This window comes from Cryptotermes secundus, unplaced genomic scaffold (assembly GCF_002891405.2).
Source record: "Cryptotermes secundus unplaced genomic scaffold, Csec_1.0 scaffold537, whole genome shotgun sequence".
NCBI classification, from domain to species: Eukaryota; Metazoa; Arthropoda; class Insecta; order Blattodea; family Kalotermitidae; genus Cryptotermes; species Cryptotermes secundus.
The window spans coordinates 2,566,210-2,589,251 of NW_019740661.1; the positions used below are offsets into that span (position 1 = coordinate 2,566,210).

The 23,042-nt window shown below is 42.1% G+C and overlaps 1 protein-coding gene across 3 annotated transcripts in view; it reads right to left on the reverse strand.

Moving 5' to 3' along the window:
- LOC111872507 (tectonic-2-like) overlaps positions 1 to 23,042 on the reverse strand; it is a 600,257-nt gene that overhangs the window by 23,565 nt on the left and 553,650 nt on the right. The window contains exons 8-10 of one of the 3 annotated variants that reach the window (XM_033754739.1): positions 22,015 to 22,173; positions 5,951 to 6,064; positions 1,268 to 1,443 (exon numbers count right to left, since the gene is read on the reverse strand). In XM_033754739.1, coding sequence (XP_033610630.1) covers positions 1,272 to 1,443; positions 5,951 to 6,064; positions 22,015 to 22,173 — 445 coding nt within the window. In that variant the 3' untranslated portion in view covers positions 1,268 to 1,271. Of the gene's footprint in view, positions 1 to 508; positions 1,444 to 5,950; positions 6,065 to 22,014; positions 22,174 to 23,042 lie in introns of those variants that run through there. The other 2 variants (XM_033754740.1, XM_023866497.2) reach the window with 2 other exon arrangements.

Genomic DNA, 23,042 nt, shown 5'->3' on the forward strand with positions numbered 1-23,042 from the left:
CAAAAACAAAACCGTAAACGTCAAACAATTATAAATATCTTGTCATGAGCTCCAGATGGGGCTCGACACCAAGACTGACTGACTGACTGACTGACTGACTGACTGGGCGACTGACTGACCGTGAGTCGCAATACGACTTTGACTTTGATTAGATTAATTGGAGAATTGAGTCGACTTCTGGAGGGTAACAATCAATGGTGATTGAATAAGAAATGGCAAGAAGGCTTCCTGGTGATCCGAAGAGACAGTTCTTGTGTTCAAACCCGTTGCCAGGAAAAGGATAGTGAAAACATTGTAAAGGCATAGCCACTGTTGAAATCTGTTACTTAGTAACGATTATTTAAAGCAGATATAGAAGACTTTAGTTTATATGTTATAATTACAGTAATCTTTAGAGTGTTATGATTACTTGTACTTACGACTGGTGAGTATCCAATAAATCGGTTCACCAATTCAAACCCCGTCTACAAGTCACTAATACAAGTGGCAATACTTAACGTAAAATTGCAAAGAAACTTTCCACCGTGTCCTTTCATTTTTACATTTTTTCTCCTCCAACTGTAAACGAAACGGTGAGGACTAAAGGTAAAAATAGAAGAACTTTAGTACAATTTCAATGTTTTATTTCAAGCACATAGTAGCTGACTGACCTTAAATTAGGAATAAAGCGAAATTTAAAATTGTCACATTTCTGACAATCTCGTTAAAGCACACGTAACTAAGAAACTGCGAGTCCTTCATCAGAAGCTGCTACCGATCAGTGTGGACTAACGGCAACACTCTAGCTTCGCATTCGAGACGTGCTCGGTTCGAATCTCGACCGCCGCCCACCGACTATCCTGATTTTTCGTGCTTCTCCTCAGTCCCCCATGTAATTCAGAGATTAGGCCACGGTCACTTCCTTCCAGATCCTTGCCAGTCATCCTACCAATCGATACTACATAGTCTAGCTAGCGACACTGTCGTAAAGCTTCCAATAAAAACAGAAAGAGACAGCCACTCAGCTGATCAAGAAATTCCCCACATTTTATATAACCATATATATATATAACCATAAGGTTCATTATCGTGTGCCCACCGCTAGATCCTGTCCTAGGTCAGCTGGAACCAGCCCACATCTCGAATCTCCATTTCCTTAAAAGCTACTTTATGTGCTGAAGAAATCGTTGGAAGTGCTTCGTGAAAGATGTAACTTGACAATTGGGCCATAAAATACCTTCCAGCACATAATATCTAAATTACGAAGGTTCAGTATGCAGTGACTCACAAGTCTACATATCACTTCTCAGGAGAATGCAGAGAGACAGTGACAGGGCTGCCAACACAATTCCACAGGCCGACATCTCGACCATTTCATCTCCAGTACTGAACTCGTCCACTATTTGGAAGAGGTTGAGCCACGCCGTCTCAGATTCATCAGGTGACGTCATCAGCATCCAGAATCTGCAACCACAACAGAATTTCCATCGCTTATATAGCAGCAGAGGCTCCAACAACTAGGGACCGGATGTGAATGCAAACGAAAATTTCTTTCTTGCAACCAAAAGTGTGCTCATTTGGATATATGTATGAATTACTTCACTTCTTAAATTGTTGACATGGTTTGATTGTGCATGTAAATACATATTTTGCCTATTTTACGGTTAAGAATAATATTTTCGAAGATATCTATGCGGCTACTTTATTTTAAAAATATTTATCATTATATAATTCTTAATTTTCGGTAGCGTAGTTGGTTAAGGCACTATGCTACAAGCTGGAAGGTCGCGGGTTCAAGTACCGATGAGGTAATTGAATTTTTTTTTTCAATTGACCTAATCCTTCCAGCCGCACTATGGCCCTGGGGTCGACTCAGCCTCTAACAGAGTATTCTTGGAATATTCTTGGGGGTAAAGGGCGGCCGGCGCGTAGGGCTGACAACATTGCTGCCATCTATGAGCCGATTGTCTAGAAAATGTGGCAACCTCAACATCTCACAACCATATGGGCCTCCACGGCCTGTTACAGGGGTACCTTTACTTTACTTTTTTTTTTTCAATTCGCTTAGTGGGGGGTAGAATCCAACTGTGTCCATTCGGCACGGCGGCCACTGATTTGCCTATTGTAGCCTGCCCAGGTGATTATGATGATGGAGAATTTGGTGGAGTGAATATTGGCTAGGGGAACCGAAGTACTCGGAGAAAACCCGCTCCAGCGCCACTTTTTCCACCACAAATCCCACTTCACCAGACCCAGGATCGAACCCGGGCCGCCGCGGTGGAAAGCCAGCGACTAACTGCTTGAGCTATGGCGCGGCCAAGGAGAGATGATAATTACTGATAACAATTTTTTTTATTGCCGAGCATGTGACAAAAGCTTTCAAATGCTTCAGCAAAACACTGATATAAACAAATAGAATATTAAAAATAAATCCACGAAAAGTGCTCCTGTTCAAAAATTGATTAGTGAATTTTCTAATAGGTTTTTTTTTTCACATTGCTGCTTTGACTTGTAAGAAGCCTTTTTAGCGGCAGATTGTACCGTGTTGCAGATTGTACCTTGTTGCAGAAACAATTCGTGCAAATTTTCCGCATGTTGACAAGTTGGTGTCTTCTGTGAAGAAGGTGTCTGTTAAAGCGCCATACAGAAAAGAAGCCTTTAAAGCAGTAGCACCGAACGTTCCACTTCCTTCTGAACCAATTTTTACGCGCTCGGTCACGTGGCTGTGTGCAGCGAGTTATTATACCGAACATTTAGAACCGGTTAGGAATGCCGTGAATACATTTGATCCCAAAAGTGCAGCATCAATTCAAACTGCCCAAGATGTACTAAAAACGCAGAACCAGAAACTAATCTTTTCTATATATCTGCTCACTTCTCTCATCTTCCATCCGCCATTTCCTGACCGGAGGCAAGCAACAGCAATACTACTTTGTATCAATCGTTAAGTGTATTCAAAAACCACTCTTTCCAAATTGAATTCGGTTCCTGGAGTTGGTAAAATAGTAAAGGAAAAGGCATACAGCATTCTTTAAAAAACCCCGAGATGTGAACAAATTTGTGAAATTGAAGAAATTTTAGCCGGTAAACGTACTGAACTACCAAGTAAAAAACCGCTAACAGTGGAGCAAATAGCGGCTTTTGTACATGCGCCCCTAAGTTCCTGTGAGGTGGAAAGAATTTTCCCGCTATAAGGACATCTTACGAGACAATAGGAGACGATTAGCTACGGAAAACCTAAAATATTTAATAACTGTCAACTGCAACACAAGATAAGGTGAAAGCTTGGAGAAATAAATGCGAGTATCATTAGCTTTTTAATTTGTGATGAAAAAATGCTGGCTTTGTTGCATGATTTGCATTTATGTATAACTTTTCATTGCAAGCGAATCATTCAGCGATCACATAAAATTAACTTAAATGTTGATTTGCTGGTCTTAAAATAATGTAAAATCGATTTTAATATTTGTTATGAAATTCTTATATGGATATTTTGGAAGTTTTTCATGCATAAATGTGTACACATTTAATGGATTATTAGGGTATAAAAATCAGATCCCTACGTTTCTGGTGGTTGGAACTATTTACTCATAATACAGACTTCAATGTTTCGAATCTTGGTTGAATGGTCGGCCATTCTGACAGGATATTTGTTGTCTTCCTTTGTCAGCAGACACAATAAATAAAATGTCTGAGTTTAATTTTTCGTCGGATGTATCATCCTTACCTAATTATCGTCCTCTTCTTCAGTTCCTCCAGACGAATGTTAGAAGAGTACTTGAAACAGGCAAACATCATCATCTTTCAAATTCCCCCCCCCACACTCACAACTCACGGTCATTTTAGAATCTGTCAACGCTATACAACATGTTAACACTTTCTAAAGGACCCAGCAAAGCAGATCCCTCCCTGAGGACGGAAACAGATCCAGTTTCCGAAGAGTTGTGTTCTTTAAAATACTGGACGATGGACAACGTTCACAAACCTCTGTAAACCCGAGGGTTAATCTGACAATCTAAACTAAATGAACCTAACCAAACCTAACATAAGTGAATCCTGCATGATTGCGAAGGTGGACGCGAAGGATGGCCAGTGGTCTAATACAGAGATCTGATCTGACATATCCAAACCTAACCCAATTTAACTTAGCCTAACGCAACCATACACAATTTGTCTCAGCACTGCCCTGGTATACGAGTAGTTGTTGAGTTGTATGCGCAGGTTAGTGCGCAGCTAGGATCACTTCATGCTATTTGGGCCGGTGATTTATTCAACTGCGCGTAACCTAAACAGTATAAAATCCATTAAGGTTTCTATTCTATTCTATTCTATTCTATTCTATTCTACCTTTCTTGTTTTACCTTGAAAAGAGACCTACAGCGTGTGACTTTAGCACGGAATAACACAGTGTAGAGTTTTAACATAATTTAATAAAATATTTGTAACACATCAAGACACCTGAAGATGGCCGTTGGGGGCCGAAACATGTTGTGTTAAAGTGTAAAATGTTAAACTAAAATTAAGATTAAGTGGTGAATGAACAAGTGTTGCAATACTGACGGACGATACATACATGGACGTTAAGTTGAACAATTGCAACAGGATGCTGAAATACATAATATCAACGGTATAGTTAATATACACGACGTTTCGGAAATTAATTCTAGCTAAAATCATATATACTTCATTGTAGGAGACGGGCTAGCTCAGTCGGTATAGCGACGAGCTAAGGGCTGGACGACTTGAGTTCCATTCTCCGCAGTACAAGATTTTTCTCTGTTCTACAGCGTCCAGACAGGATCTGAGGCCTGCCCAGCCTCCTTTTGAATAGGTACCAGGGACTCCTTCCCCGGGAGTAAAGCGGCTGGGGCGTGAAGCTGACCACTCACTTCCGTCTAGTGCCGACGTCAAGAGTAGTGGAGCTATATCTCTACTCCCCCATACGTCTTCATGGCAAGTGCTTAACGAATTCAGCACAGGGACAACTTCACTGTTCTGATTTTCGATAATAGCGGCAGAAGTAGGGGCCGAACCTACTCACGCTCTACATGAACCCGGGTCAGCACAAGTTTAGTAATCAAGGAGTCTTGAATTCAATACTATTTCCCACAGGACCTGAATTTCGCAGGAAAATACAGCAGCCAGTCACAATAGGGGGCTGGGGAGTAGCCTTCAGCTGAGGCCGTCAGCTGCATCAGCTGTTACGTGGCAGCGGCACGAGACGCTTCTGTCCTGAACAGTCAAGTGCAGTACAGTGACGCCAAGTTCTACCGTTTCGCGAAGGAAAGTGTGTGGTTTGAAAAATGCAAAACAGATGGTACATGAAGAAGGGAGAGACTCATATAAACAGTATAACAGGCACGCGGAGGACGAAGATGAGGATTTTTTATTTACTTTTTATTATTCTTAGTGGGGTGAGACAGTCGACTTGGTACTGTGGCCACTGCTGGCCTATTGTAGCAGATGATAGATGATGGTGATTGTGGAGCAACTGGTTGAATGAAGACAGGCGGGGGAAACCGAAGTACTTGGAGAAAACCTTCCCCAGTGCCACTTTGTACATCAGAAATCCCACATGATCTGAGCCGGATCAAACTCAGGCCGTCGCGGTGGGAAGCCAGCGACTAACCGCCTCAGCTATGACACGACCCAAGATGAGTTAGCTCACCTTTGCTCAATTTCTAAGATCTCTTGGCAACAGTTGTCAGTTCCGATCTGTACCATGTGACCTGACCTGAACCGAACTATAGCCGGCCCACTCCTCACTCCCCCCCCCCAACCGCCTTGTTTCACAGCTTCAAGAGAAAAGGAACAAACTATAACCACAAGGAACAGCCGACGCCCGAAGTGTCCTGACAATGGCCGACGTGACTGCGGTACATGGGCTGTGAGTGCAACTTTGTGACAAACCATAAACATGCTGCGTGTTGAATACATTATAACTTATTGTTGGATCATACATTCAACTTACCTGGACTTCGGTTTCTCGTCCACAAATGGCACGGGCACGAAAGTCACCATAGAAGTGAGAGTGAACTTCTGGCGGTCCGAGGAACTATCAAGTGCCCAGTGCACTGCCTGGAATCTGAAATTCCAACAGAGATAAATCAGTTCACATACTATTTCCTGTTATTTCGCCTGAACTAACCAAACTTCATGGAGTCTATTTTGAGAAGTCGACAGTCTCTCAACCTAGCCAAGAAATACTCAACTCATTATGGACACGGCAACTGACCCTATCCTGTAATAGATGAATCCACTCAATACCACATTTCTTCAGGAACCTCTTTAGTATTATCCTCTCATCTACGCTTAAGTATCCGAAACAGTCTTTTCAGTTCAGGTTTTCCCAATAACATTATGTATACATTTTTCATCTCCCCTTCGTGGGCTAACTGAATATCTCGGACCCCTTAATTTAATCATCATCAAGACAAAGGCCTTCAGAGCTATGCCGGCTCAACTGTCTTTCCATTTTTTTCTGGGCATTCCAACGTCCCTTTCTACTACTGGTTTATAGACGAGGAAGAATTCTGCTAATCTAAATCATCTAGCATTTCTACATGCTGTAACAATTTCGATTTAGATTTAGTTCTTCAGTAGTTTCCTCCTTCGCCTATTAGTTCCTTCCTCACAGATCCAAGTGAAAATGCAAGCAAGGTTGCAACAGAGAGAAAGTCGGTCTGTCTCTCTTAATCTTGAGCCCCTTTTGGTTCTGCTTAAAAAATGGCAGCGTTTTTCGTTTAGGAGCGTCCTCTCTGACGAGAAGACGGGTCTGTTCTTTGCCAAGACAGTGTCTTAGTCACTGTCATTATAGGGTTTCATAATTTTACGCAGTTCCATCTTTACGTAAGTAACACGTGTACCATGGCTTCTATCAATCCAGGCTTTCTTACGAAGTTCATGCCCCAATGGCAGTTTGGGAACGGTCGGAGCTTCACAAGCACCAGATTTAAGTTTCTAATATTTTGTGTGTCTGGCTTCACCTTGTTCAGAGGTCCAACAGTTCATAGCACCCTCTGCTGTTACACTCTCAACGACACCCTTCCTTTAGGGTAGGATTATGTCTGTCTAAATAGGAACAATACAGAGATTGGTAACAGTATGTTGGGAGGGATACCATCTATATTGAAAAGCTCCGTGGAAAATCATGTCACATCGGGTTTTGTTTAAATCAGATTAATGTAACAGCATTTTAATTCTGAGGATCAAAAATTCATCACGCTTACGTGTGAAGCTCAGTGAAATAAATGAATACGTTTGCGTGTGGATGTGACGTACGTGTTAATCTGTTAAATTTCACAGGAATGGAAATTTGTATTCCCGTAGAATACACATAATTTACAAATGCATTCTTTGCGGGGTTTCATACTTCTTTGACTCTGATGTTCATTCATTGCACATGGAAACCAGGAAATGCGAACCTCACCCTTATACAAATTTCACCCTGTATGGAGTGAGAGAATATTTTTGTCTGTTTTCACGTAACGAAAAATGTTAGAAGCAAAACCAGTACAAGACGATCTAATTTTATGACATGGACCAATCTTCCGTGCGATAATTTATTTCCGAGAAAAATGTTCAAATAAATTTTCATCCTAATACAGTAACTGGAGTCGTAACAGACAAATCAAATTTTCCCGAAATGTGAAACTATGCAGGGCCGTTAGTTATGATAAAGATCAACATCTTGGAGAACTTCATTACGACATATTAAACAATTTGTGTGCAAAGGGGACAGACAGCACTAGCGGATTGCGACTGCGCAAAGCAAAGGCAGGCCATCCGCCTGTAATTAAATTTATTGTGCCAGAGAAGTCGCAAAGGACCTGGGGAGCTAGAGGCAGGGCAACTGAGTTCCCTTCTGAGGAAAGATCCTTGTATTTAGTGATCTAGGATAACATAAAAAGTTCTTGACTTTTTCTTTAACAAACTTTACTGAAAGTTTTAATTCTGTATCTACTAAAGATTGGCCCTTAAGTAAGAATGTAATAATGTGTTGACAGACATACACATGAAGAATGCCGTATTCTGAGATGTGGCACCGTGTAGATCATGTGTAAACCGATGTTTCGGAGGAACATCGGTTCATACAAGATCTACACGGCGCCACATCCCAGAAGACGGTATTCTTCATAGTTCTTCTACTTCTTCTTCTATGGCGCAACAGGCCGATGTCGGGCCTTGGCCTCCCTTATCAAGCCCCTCCATTCCTCTCTATCCTGCGCTGCTCTCTTCCAGTTCCTTACACCCATTAACTTCTTTGCATCTTCTTCCACCGCATCAATCCATCTAGTTCTTGGTTTCCCAGCACGTCTCCTACCACCTATTGTGCTGTATAATATTTTCTTTGGGATACGCTCCTTATCCATTCTCTGTACATGCCCAGCCCATTGCAATCTTTTAAGCTTTATCGTCACTGAGATCTCTGGCTCCTTATATAATTTGTATAACTCTTTATTATATCTTATTCTCCATATCCCATTCTCTTTTATTGGTCCATAAATTCGTCTTAGGATTTTCCTCTCGAAAGAACTGATGACTGATTCCTCTTTCTTGTTTAGCGTCCAACCCTCACATCCATAATAAAGCACCGGTCTTATCATTGTTTTATAAATTTTTCTTTTAATCGCTCGGTGTATATCCTTTGATGTAAAAACTGATAGTAACGAGACATATCCACTATTCGCTAGTTTTATTCGTCTTGTTATTTCATGATTTTCCTCTCCATCTTTGTGGAATTTCGATCCTAAATGTATGAAGTTTTCAACTATTTCTATCCCGTCCCCTTCCATGTTAATTTCTCCAGTTTGCCTTGGATTCCTTTTAGATTGTATCAGCATTTTAGTTTTATTTACATTCACCTCTAAGCCAGTTGTTTTTGCTATGGTTTTTATTTCTTTATATGGCTGTTGCGCCATAGAAGAAGAAGTATGTAGAGCTGATGATCAAGTTCATTCTTCAGAGTTACCGCCGTGTAAACCTCAAACCTTACACAGACATACACATGTTTACACAACTTTGTTCTCCTTGTGAAAAACAAGTGATCGCTAGACCTCACTCAGCCTGCTTTCCTGATGCATATAGATCTAGCCTCACAGATCTACTACAGTTGTTTAACTTTCTTCATTTTTCAGTTTACATATTATCGTCTTCAATGCAACATTTCTCTTATCCTATTGCATCATGTTTCGGCCGCATAGGTCACCATCACGCATGCATGAGTCCTGTTAAAACTGTTTCACTGTGTGCTCCATTCCATGACACGATTATATTCGATGTTAATTTGTACACAGAAATAATTAAAAGTTCAATGAAATACATCCTTTAAAATTCAGCTGTGCTGCAGTCGGTGGGTGGCACGGTGTGCATGTTATGTGTGTTATAGCGCCGCATGCTGTATTTATATTTACATGTTATGTGTGCCGCGGTAGCTTCTATAGATACAAATCACTTTTGGGTTGGTTGTATTGCTGTCCGTGTACGGAGATCATGAACATTAATGCAACAGGATGCTTAAGTACAACATTCTTAATTTTTGTTAACAACCTACTCTTTAAGTAGAGATTTTGTGTACGTTCTTACGTCAAATTTGTTTCACGCAACCTCAAACTTCCGCCCTCTTCCAAAATTCGTGTACGTAAGTGTAGGCATGTTAATAGACTATCTCAGTGCTAAAACGCACACGCTTAGCTCCTATGATTCAATAGCCATCACAATAAAACTAACAGCCAAAGCACATTTTTGCATGGCTGTTATGTTGTTTTTTTTTCCTCTCTATGGCTCTACAGCCCTTTGGACCTTGGTCGCTTTTTCAGTCTCTTAATCCAATATACAGAAGGCAGGGCTCCTTGGACGAGTGATCAGCCCGTCGCAAGGTCGCTACCTACACACAGAACAACATTAACACCAAGACATACATGTATCGAGTGAGATTCGAACCCGCGATCCAAGTGTTCGAGCGGGCGAGGAGGGTTCATGCTTTAGAGCGCGCGGCCACTGTGATTGGCTGTCAAGTTGTTACTCGTTTATATAAAAGAGTATACTTTTCCAAGACCCATTAGCATACATCACTCAAGAATCATTACACAATTTCGTGGGTCAGCTATGTTGTCGCTTGTGTTGCTAACTGTAGGAAACAGGAGTGGGCCCCAATGGAGTAAATTCCATAAGATGTTTCGTGGAATCGGTCATCTGATTCAAATGTTGAATTGTGAGGACATATACAGAAACATGTACATACACAAACACACAGCATTGTGATCTTACACGTTTATTTATGTCTTTTTATGAAAAGGAAAAACCCCCAAAAGTATGCTCACGAGATCGCCGTGCTGGGTGCTCCCCATTCAACTTCTGAACCAAATGATCGATTTTCACAAAATGTGGTATGAAATTGTGTGAAACTTGGTCTCTGACATTAAGGGAGGAACATAGACTGAGGGAGTTTGAGAACAGGGTGTTGAGGAGAATATTTGGACCGAAGAGAGATGAAGTGACAGGAGGGTGGAGAAAACTGCACAATGAGGAGCTTCATAACTTGTGCTACATGTTTAGTATAATTAGAATGATGAAGTCAAGGATGAGGTGGGCAGGATATGTAGCACGAATGGGGGAGACGAGGAATGTGTATAGGATATTGGTGGGAAAGCCAGAAGGAAAGAGACCACTGGAAAGACCAAGGCGTAGGTGGGTGGACAATATTAAAATGGATCTTAGAGAGATAGGATGGGATGGTATGGATTGGATTCATCTGGCTCAGGATAGGGACGAGGGGAGGGCTCTTGTGAACACGGCAATGAACCTTTGGGAAATTCTTGAGTGGCTGCAGAATTGGCGGCTCCAAAAGAGCTAAGCTCCATGAGTAAGTAAGTATTATTTATTTTCTTTATTGCTAGTGGGGTGGGACTAAGTCCCTTGTACTGCGGCCATTTCTGGCCTATTGTACCACCCCCAGATGATAGGTGAGGGTGATTGTGGAGCAATTGATGGAGTGAAGATTGACAGGTGAAACCGAAGTACTCGGAGAAAACCTGCCACAGCGCCACTTTGTTCACCACAAATCCCACTTGACCAGACCCGGGATCGAACCTGGGCCGCCGCGGTGGAAAGCCAGCGACTAACCGCTTGAGCTATGGCGCGGCCTCGTAAGTAAGTAAGTAAGTGGTAAGAAATTTATGCCAGTTGAGGTCACTCTAAATGCGTACTTCTTAATTTTTTACAATCGTTAATATGAACATGGCGGTCGCACGAATTCATGTGGTGGGAGGGACATTAGCGCCACTTAATTTAGAGCTCTGACATGAAGTACGGTACAGATCTCAGATAATCACGCAACTTGTATGCAGGCAACTGATTCGCAAAATGTAACGCAATAAAGTAGCGCTCGGGATTGCTGGGGGTTTGGACTTGTCCATCGGCCGGTATTTTGAGGAACACATCGTGCTATCTGAAGGATAGAAGCGTAACTTAGTTCACTGTTAAAAAGGAGAACGGAGGAAATGAGGCAAATGTATGAAAGCAGTAAAGGCAAGGAAGAATGGATGCAGAATGAAGATAAGAAAGAACTGATTGCTCGTTTATTATGAACGAACTTTCATACCGGAAAATTGACATTACCTAAATATGAAGTTAACAACATAAAAGAACGTCTGTGAACGGACGGAGGAAATAATCCATTGCTAGACAACGGATTGCTAAACACGTTGCGGAGCACCGAAAACGCTTGGAGGAATCAAAGCGTTGTCCCGAGATCGACACACGTTTCGTGGATACGGATGAAACAGAGAGCAAGGGAGGAACCGTAAGACATCGTCACTTTTATTCGGGCAGTGCATTCGTGAATTCGAGTAAAGACCAGTCCGAGATTGAGACAGCAATGAGAGATTCTTCATAGAGACTCGTCAGACCGACGTCAATAAGGAGGAGTTCAATGCGTGAGCTATATTATTTATTTTAACTGCAAATGGGTTTTTATCCGGTGGCAGTGGTACTACAATAAGACACAACATATAAATAACATACCACGCTCAAAGAAAATACAGCACACAAACAACAAATTATACAACTTTTTAATGAACCGTCACAATACAGCAAATAGTAAAATATCAAAGTCAGCGTTCAGCTGTGGCTTTGCTACATGTTTCGGCCACTATCTTCTTAATGACGAGGCAGCATTACACAATTCATTAATTGCTACGCCACGGGCCTCTCTTAAAATCTTCTATATAAAGTAAGATCGAATTTCCCTATTGTCTATGGAAACGCACACAAAGTATATCCAACGACTGATTCAATGTTTTTGAAAACATCATTAATATTTTATCTTGTTATAATACTTCCAATTTTTAATTTTTATATAATCTGAACTTTTGTATTTTTTACATTAGTATTTTTAAATTTGTAATTTTAAATAGTGTTATATCCATTTTATGATTGCAGTTAAATGGTAAATTTCTGTTGAAATTTATTTGTATTTGTCTGATGATGGCCGATAGTGGCCGAAGCATGTAGCAAAGCCACAGCTGAACGCTGACTTTGATGTTTTACTATTTGCTGTGTTGTGACGGTTCATTAAAGAGTTGTATATTGTAGCACAGCAGGATGCACGGAATTAAGACAAATTATAATTCACTGTAACTGTAAAGTAGTGCCAATAAAACTAATCATCAAATCCAGAACCCATTATTATAGGTCACACCATCCCTTAATACGCGACAATATGTTCTTTGCATGAAGTTTATAAATTGGATGCCTGACAGTGAGATCATGATATATACACCTCCTTGTCGAACTTGAGTGATAAACGAATAATCTGCAAAAAGAAATACGAGAAAACAACAGTTGTCAGTAATTATTATTAATATCTCAAGAGTACTCATAGCAACCAGGTTCACTGTTGATGGCTAAGCCAGTTTGTTATATGTTCCTTGCAATTCATTGGGACTAATACACGAATCCCCACACACATACAGGATTCGAGGGCTGTTCCTGTGGTTGCATTCGCATTTCTGCGCAGTGCCCGTCAGGACCCCTTCGTCCGTCCGGAAGTCTGTCTACAGGCATGAAACAACTCAATATCGCCTGAACAGATTTTCACGAAAGTTAATAATGTTAGGAAATTTTATTAAAATTTGTCGATAATTTCCAACATGGGTTAAACTCGGACAAAAACAACCGACACTTCACATGGCGACCTACAAGCGATTCTGTTCGTATCTCGCTGAATACTGATCGGAGCTTCAAATACTCCGAAGAAATGCTGAAGCGTACAATTAGACATACATTCAGGGGCCAACATAAAGTCTTATGGCTTTCGAAATAATTACAAGAGAACGAACGCTCCAGAATTGCTATGCAGTGCTTATATTTCTTGACTTGTTTTCAACATTTGTGAACTCTCCGTGGTTTTAGTCCGCAAGCGAACTAGACCGACCGAGCGACCGCCGCTTGTCGGCCAAGTTTAGTGCCAATTTTGCGGATAGAGGGTGTCGCGTGGTCAGCGCAACGAATCCCCACGGCCGTTAATTTCGGTTTTCTAGCCCGGAACCGCTATTTCCTTGAAATAGTTCCTCAATTATCATCACGAGGCTGAGTAGACCCCGTTCCAGACCCACTACTTCTCAGAAATAATCTGGTAGCGCCGGGAAACGATCCTGGACCTCTGGATCTGTAGCCAGGAACTTGACCGTTAGAACAGAGAGGCGGTCAGTCTTCCGAACAGATATGAATATTATCGGAGTAGTTTATTCTATATAATAACTAAACAAAGGTTTCTCCTACCTGAATTTATGGGTCTACATGTATACAGTATACGTGTAATTGACATCTATAATTCATCGTGTTGCTACATCCGTTGCTTTATTAATTACTATTTTATATATTTTTATTATATTTTATTTAATTTAACCGAAATCTTTCGCATACTTAAGATTGGCGACTTTAGGCAAACGAGATCCTCTTTTCTAGTATCTGACTTGGATACTGTCTTCCGTTAAATTCATTTTTGGTGCGTTAAAACGAAGTCGCAAAACTGAGCCAGTTCGCTTCGCCATGTCTGTCCGCATATATCAAGTCGAGGATCACTGAAAGATTATCATGAACTGTGATAATGGCAAGTTTCATTAAAATCTGTGGACACATACCATGTCTGGTTGAAATCGGTTAACTGTAACGGACATTTCAAACTGAAATCTACATTTTTGTCTGTGCCCATTTCAATCCGAATCGCTAAGTGTTCATTGAGGAGAAAAATATTCCGAACAAAATTGCAGAGAAGAACGAAGCGCATATTCCACGTCTAGTACACTTCTTTGCAAGTCTGTGGCTTTCAAGAGGTATCTGTAAAATCCAGAGGTAATAACAGAGCGAATGCCCCTGATCTGCTACCCCAAGAGCACATTTCCTAACTTGAAGTATGCTGTCTTCTTGGATGTGGCTCCGCGTAGGTATTGTGTAAACAGATGTTACGGAGGAACGTATCGCCTCCATCTTCAGGGTACAAAATTCCGCTAGAGAGGCTGCAATCTGCAGTCACCTGCTCATGCTGGTTCCTAGCTCGCGGATTTTTATACACTGAAAATGTAGGCGATACGTATCTCCGAAACGTCGATTTACATAATATCTACACGGCGCCACATCCCAGAAGACGGCATTCTTCATAGTCACGGGCATGAAAACCTCAAATCTTACATTTCCTAATTTGTTTCTCAGTTGCAGAAGAGAAGCGACACTGAGTTATTTGGTGCTGCGGCCTCAGATGGGTCTAATACACCAGTTCCGCAAGACACGTATATGAATATGAAGCATTGGTGGGGTGCTGATTAGCAGGGGGCAACGGACGTGCTGGGAGAAAAATATGCATCAATGGCCCTTTGTCAAAATCACTCGTACGAATCCCACATGAACTTCTCTGGAACTGAACAAAGTTCTCTTCGGTGATGAGCCGACTACTAACCTCCTGAGCTACGGCACGGCTGCTGCTGTATGTTAATTTCATACAATGTGTATTCTCGTTAAGAAGCGGCTACTTGTTCTTAGGGGAGGCTTATCTTAAAGTAAACGGCAGTGAAGTAATTAAGTAAAAGTTACCCCTGTAACAAACCGTAAAAGCCAATAGGATTGTGAGACGTCGAGGTTCCCACATTTTTAAGACAATCGGCTCATAGATAGCGGTAAGGTTGTCAATCGTACTGCTCACTTCTGGTACTCATTTCTGTTAGAGGCTGAGTCGACCCCAGGACCATAGTGGGGCTGGAAGGATCAGGCCACTGATTGGCCTATTGTAGCTTGCCCCGGGTGATTATGATGATGGAGAATATGATGGAATGAAGATTGGCAGGGGAAACCGAAGTACTCGGAGAAAACCACCCCAGCGCCACTTTGTCCACCACAAATCCCACTTGACAAGACCCGGGATTGAACCCAGGCCGCCGCGGTGGGAAGCCAGCGACTAACCGCTTGAGCTATAGCGCGGCCAAACTAATACTTAATGTTTGTAACAACGTTTATCAGATCAGTATTCTATTCGTAGATTCATCTTCAAAGAGCTTCGTTAACAATTTAAAAAATAACAGAGCACTTTAGCATTTCAACTGACTCATGAAAATCGGTGTATTAGACGAAATAAATTATTCTTATCCAGACTTATCATTAAGTTCAGATTATAAGAACAAAATAATGTGACATTAGATGTCTTTTGTATTACTTACGGTGATGACGCAAAATGGTGACAAGTCTTGTAAGTACCAAACAGATACCATTATGCATGAAACCGTGCATTGTTGTCTGGCTAAGACTCTGGTGAACGGAGATTGCCTCACGCTTTTTACCTTACAGCCTATAGTAGCCACCAAGCATAAGAAATAGGAGGGAGCGAGAAGGGAGAAGAGTTTCATGTTATAAAGACATAAACACACGAGCAGGGATGGGGTAAGACAAACTAGCGATATTAAGGCATGACGAGGCGGCCAGAGTCGTGTTAAATTCTCATTAGGTGACGCGGTACAGGATTTTACAGGGGCAGACATCTTCTATACGCGGTCTGATCGATTTTAGGAACCGGCTGATTTATATGCACGACCTAAACGTAAGGTTACAGATGAACTGACGAGAACTAACGAGGATAGGAAATCCTATCTTTTAGTAAGCAGAGACCCTCAAGAGCTGAACTCAAGGCGGAACCATTACGTGATAAATAGAGATCAACAAGGAGCTTAGTCGAGTTTCAGTAGAAAGCAGTTATGTATTCACTAGAGTAAGAAAAGTTAAGTGGTCATGAACATGACACGTTTCCTGTCACACCTCGCAAGTTTCCAGGGATTTGAGTGTTAGCTTGTTTCATATAAAATGTTAAAGCTATGTTATCTTATCTCATCCCATCTCACCTCACTTCACCTCACCTCATCTAATTTAATCCAATCTAATATCAACTCATCTCATCTCACTTCACCTCATCTCATCTCACTTCACCTCACCTTACCTCGCCTCACTTCATCTAATCTCATGTCATGTCATCTAATTTTACATCATCTCACCTCATCTCACTTCACCTCACCTTACCTCACCTCACCTCATGTCATGTCATCTAATAAAATCTAATCTAATGTCATGTCATGTCACATCACCTCATATCTTCCTACGCATCCTCAAAAATCAAAGCGTGCTCAACTGTACAGCATACACGTTTACTGTGGTAAGCCTACGTGTGGTCAAGTCATGACTCATGACTGTCACACATATTACGTTCCTCAGAAGCATCAATAGCAATTCACCAGACTGCACGGCCTCACATTCCAGAAGACAATAATCTTCATAATTACAGAGTGACCACTTCGAAACTAGTGCATGTTTATTACCCTCTTTACAAGAGCCGATGTGTCCAGGGCAGCTCAGGGGGTCTCCAAGCCTCCTATCTAACCGGTACCGCAGCTCTTACCTCGGGAGTAACGCAGACCCTGCCAATCGCGGTATGAGGATTACGAATTTGCGGTCCTACACCTTCATTACTCCATATGATTTCACGGCTTTGTACCCAGGAGCAGGAACAATTTTACCTTTACTTTCTTTTCTCTTCATACAAGTTTCATAAGCAAAGTGTGGATCAATAATTTCATAAAATCCATGACTGTGAAATGAAATGGCGTGTTCTAAGGTGTATGGCGCACTTGTATTCCATCCCTAGTTGGTGGTATACAGAGGGAAAATGATTACTTTCACTGGTCCAAGTCGCCGTATGGATCCGTTTTCTTCTTGACTTCGCTGCTTCATGGAGGAGATACGTTGATGTGAACATACAGCAGAGACGTCATAATTCTGCGTCTGCCTTCTGCAGGGTAGGAGGGGAAGAGAGGGATCAGACCCCCAGGGAGATTACATGATAGAAATATCACTTCCTTCTTCCTTCAGGGCGCTTAAAAAATATTTCACGGTTGAGATGTCTAGGGGTCTCAAACCTCAACTTTTCTTTTTTGGAAGGAAGAATATCTATCTCCTTAATGCTTTTGTACACACTGTACGCCCAATTACAGTAAAGCCCATACGAAATTTAGGGACGTACACCAAAACACAAAAATAGAAACGATAGGTTCTATTCATAATACAGACACAATATCTTGACTATTTGTCACACACGACGGACAGGTTACGAAGAGAAAAGGAAATTGAAATTGTTTTAAGAATCTTTTGGAGGGAGTTATGGCCGTGCTATAATTAACACAAATCAAAAGAACGCTCTTTAGGGAGCAGGATAATGACAGTCTTCAACAATACTATGAAAAGAGACCTTACATTGTACGTTTAACAAGGTTGTTCTGCAGATGGAACAGCATGCTTTCGAATTATCTTACATGCAAGAATAGGTGGTTCCCTGTCTCCATGGCATGGCGCGTCTTCAGGTTGCGGATGGAGGGAGGCTGCGAATATATCGAATAAGCAGTCGCGGACAGGCGACAAGGAGTGGTCCTCCAGCTTGGGGTTGGGCGTGTGGCTAACAACTCCTCACCGTAAAAAGTAAGCTTGTTACGAAAATGTTAAAAAAGCCGCGGGCCTGGACGGATCCTGTGGCTAAACGACCTAGGCGAAAAAACTGCATAATGAGGAGCTTCATAACTTCTACGCTCCTCAAAGTATAATTAGAATCGTCAAGTCAAGGAGGATGAGGTGGGCAAGGCATGTAGCACGAATGGGGAGAGGTAAATGTATATAGGATACTGGTGGGAAATCCGGAAGGAAGGAGACCACTGGGAAGACCAAGGCGTAGGTGGGTGGACAATATTAAGATGGATCTCAGAGAGATAGAATGGGATGGTATGGATTGCATTGATCTGACTCAGGATAGGGTCCGCTGGAAGGCTCTTGTGAACACGGTAATGAACCTTCGGGTTCCATAAAATGTTGGGACGTTCTTGAGTAGCTGCACAATTGGCAGCTTCTCAAGAAGGGCTCAGCTCCATGAGTGAGTGAGTGAGTGAGTGAGCGAGGGAGTGAGTGAGTGAGTGAGTGAGTGAGTGAGTGAGTGAGTGAGAATAAGAAATGTACCAAATCTCAGAAAGAGAATTATATCCTTCAATTCTTTGATTCCATATTTCAGATATGCTGATCAGTTACGACCATGACGAACTTCTCCCATATAAAGAACAAACATTAAATTCATTGTCACTTGACACTTATTGTAACCGGTGAGAAGTCTAGGCAGCTTCTACACGAGCGCACAAAATGCGTCCTTTGTAACGAACGTACTTTGCTGAGGACGTTACTGAGGACACCACACAGTTGCAGAATGCGGTCCGTAGTTTTCTGTCTGCAATGGAGCCAGAAGAAAGCGTTGGATTCGCGTCTCTTGTTTAGTTCTACAACGGATGTCACGACGTTCGTTACAACGGACGCATTTTGTGCGTTCTTGTAGAAGCTGCCTAAAAGCCTGCACTGAATTAAAGAATAAGTATTAAGGCTTCAGTATTTACTGTTATTACACACATACACACTCACACACTCTGTGGTCTGTAGTCCGCAAGCGAACTATACCGACCGAGCGACCGTCGTTTGTCGGCCAAGTTAGTGCCAACTTTTGCGGATAGAGGGTGTGGCGTGGTCAGGGCAAGGGATCCCCATCGCCGTTAACCTCGGGTTTCTAGACCGGAGCCACTATTTCTTTGAAATAGCTCCTCAATTACCCTTATGAAGCTGAGTGGATCCCGTTTCAGACCCAGAAAATCTGGTAGCACCGGGAATCGATCTCGGGACTTCTGGATCTCTAGCCAGGAACTCTGACCAATAGACCACAGAGGCGGTCACTGTTGTACATTGAAAGAAAATTATATATATATGTAAATTGTTTAATACACGTTTCAAATTCGTTATTATAGAGCACTGCGTTGAAAGGGCAAAAAATAAGTCTGAGTTCAACGGTCTGAACTTACCTTCGTCTGACCCTTATCGAAATCATTAGAATTCTCTGATCTTCGCGTGTTTCTGCGGAAACCACTACAGATTCTCCGGCAATCTTCGCATGTGTTCAGAAGACCACACCACACGAATGGCGTCCATTTTACTCAGTTAACTACAAAATCGCAAGCATTGCTGGAGATAGTATTGGGCGTACAACTTGTGTTTCATTTTTCTCTACAGCTTTTGTTCCAATAACAGTTTAGCGAATTGTGCTTGAGAAGCGCAGAAGCGCATATAGCACTTCATGTAAACTGCCTGTTACATCTGGTCAATTTTAACAAACATCTGAATTTGCTCAAACTCCTCTATATCATTCTCGAGAATTCTATGAAAACACGTACGGCAAATGTAATGGGTGCTTGGCACAGTACCGAACGTGCCTGCAATTATTATTTTTTTTTCCTTGGCACTACAGCCCCAGTGGGCCTAGGCCTACCTCCATGAACTCCGTTCACTTTCGGTTTTTCTAGATCTTACACATTCGGTAGGACGCCTTGGGCGGGTGATCAGTTCGTCGCAAGGCCTCTACCTGTACACATACACAGAAAAACGCACACACACAAACTAAACATCCATGCCCTGAGTGGGATTCGAACCCACGATCCAGGCTTCCGAGCGAGCGAAGACAGTACATGCCTTAGACCGCTCGGATACCGTAGCCAGGCAATTAATATTATTATTATTATACTTTATTTCTAATAAGTTTTTAAAATGGCATTAATACTGCCCCTCTGTCCTCGAAACAGTTGGCATTCGTGTTCCTACCCGGAACATACGCAACTTTACCATGTTCAATTGCTCCTACAAACACTGCCCCTCCGCTAAACGTTTTTCTCCTATTAATACAATTTGTGACTCTTCAAATATACTTTTATAAATTCATTTTTAAATATAAGAAACCCAGTTAATCATGTTATACGTTTTTTGTGTTTTATCCCTGTGTTTGTCTTTTTGCTTTATCTGTATTCGTGCTGACTTGGTAATTAGCCGCTGGCTGTCGCGTTCAGCACATAAATAAATAGAGGACTGAGTTATTGTTATTATTGGGGCACGCGGTAGCGTAGTTGGTTCAGGCATTATGCTACAAGCCGGAAGGTGGCGGTTTCAAGAACCGATGAGGTCATTGGACTTTTCAATCGACCTAATCCTTCCAGCCGCACTAAGGTCCTGGGGTCGACTTAGCCTCTAACAGAAATGAGTACCAGGAATATACTTGGAATGTTCTTGGGAGTAAAGGACTGCCGGCGCGTAAGGCTGACAATCTTACCGCCATCTATGAGCCGATTGTCTAGACAATGTGGAAACCTCAACATCTCACAACCCTATGGACCTCCACGGCCTGTTACAGGGATACCTTTACTTTACTTTATTATTATTGTTATTAAATCAAAATTGTAAACTTTCGTCCGAATTTTAAAGTCTCGTACGCATGTGTAAACATATTGTCACGTGTATTAGTGACTCGTAGACGGGGTTTGGATTGGTGAATCGATTTACTTGACATTCACAAGTCGTAACTTCAAATAATTATGCCACTTTCACGATTTCTGTAACTATAACACACACAAAAGTCTTCAAAGTCTGCTTGCTTGGTAACACGACGAATACTTCCTTGTTTGGGTCCGAGTCTTATGTTACGACCAATTATCAGTCTGCCAGTCTGTCTTAGGGCGGCCGCACACTAACGCACAGAAAACGAACATGCCGAGTCTTGCTGCACGTGTCTGCAGCATGAAGCTGACGTCAGCATCATGATTCAGACGGGTGTGCGGCTGTTTTCATAATCTCATTCTTTTCAACTGTGCTCCTTTCATTGGGTCGTGTCGCAGACATCGTGTCTTGACTGTTACATGTCTTGACGCATGCCGGTGTGCGGCCTACCTTAGAATAACTCACCCATCTGGGGCTTACGACCAGATCTTTATTAGTATCAGATAGCTGCGGGTTAGTTGATGTAGGGCGCTCTCTCTGACGAAAGGACGGGTGTGTCGTTTAGAATTGCTGCTGGCCCTCGACAGCGCAGTCATTCTCGGGTCCGAGTCCCATGGGACTCGAGACCATATTTTGCTGTCTCATTCGAGACTCCCTTTTCGTCGCCTCCTAGGACTCGCAGGGCTACGGCGGAGATATTCGACCCGGCCTCCACATGGGAGTCAAACTTAAAGTTATAGTTAAAGTCAAAATCAAAATCAAAGTCAAAGTTATGTTACGACCGACAGTCAGTCGGCCAGTCTCAGGCTTAAGACCAGATCAATGTTACTGTCAAACAGTTGCAGATTTGTTGATGTGGGGCGCCATCTCACACTGGGGGCACCTAAGAAGGTTGTCGGGATCAGCATTACGTCGGATTATAAACTGAATTTGAAGGTACACAATTTGAAACTGCATGCGAATCCCCTGTATTTGACAACCACATGTTGGTTACTGTCAACTTCTAACACGCAGTTTATATACTAGTCTTCAATACATGTTCAGTAGCATGGCGTCTGCCAGTTTCAAACAGAGAACACAGTTATGGTAGTCTTTTCTAACTGAACACTGCTTGTGGATAATTTATGTCGGCAATTTTAACATAAGAAAATTACTCACCCGATCCTGACGCCGACGATACGATGGAAGCGGCGTCCCTCGGGGCTTGGTTCTGGCAATGCAGTGTACATGATATCGACGGCAAGTGTACTAGGCATCTCCGGACACATCCTGGCCATCATGTCACCTTCATGGGCACTCCCGTTTATAAGTGGGAGCCTGAAATAGACGTAACATGAATTTACTACGAAGAATGTATATACAACTATCAATACGATACACTGATTCATAAATTGTTTAATGATGCTGTTTCAACTTCGGTAGTTACACTGTCGGAGATGATCAATCAATGATGTACAGTAAGAGTTTGGAAGGAAAAGATGGAGGGGGGGGGTCACTTCAAGGTACTAATCCGGTATTTGTTCAGAGACACTGAAGGAAACCACGAAAAACTTCAGCCAGAATTACCGATAACCCAACCGAGACTCGAAAAGGGTGATACCCGTATATATANTCAGTGCATCTTAGATGCTGCGTCTGTACGTTTCCTCTTGCGACGTTCGCAGCTCAAGTACGTTTTTGTTAAGAGTGACGTATTTCCACTGTGTTTGTAGAAATGTAACACTAGGGAACCAAGTGTCAGATTTTGGATGCTTACGCTTTTATAAGACAAGAATTGTTTCAAGCGGTGTCCGTCTTCGGATAAAGAAGCTCAGGTGGAATAACACAACTCAGTCTCTTGATGCAACAAGCCATTACTTACAGGCTCTGGCGCTTGAATCCTACGCCAGTTGTAAAGCGCTTCACGGCTTCGTACTTTCTCAAAGTATAATTAGAATGAGGTGGGCATGGCATGTAGAATGAATGGGGGAGAAGAGGAATGCATATAGGATATTGGTTGGAACGTCAGAAGGAAAGAAACCACTGGGAAGACCAAGGCGTAGGTGGGTGTACAATATTAAAATGGATCTTACAGAGATAAAATGGGATCAGGATAGGGACCGCTGGAGGGCTCTTGTGAACACGGTAATGAACTTTCGGGTTCCATAAAATGCTGGGAAATTCTTGAGTACCTGCAGAATTGGTGG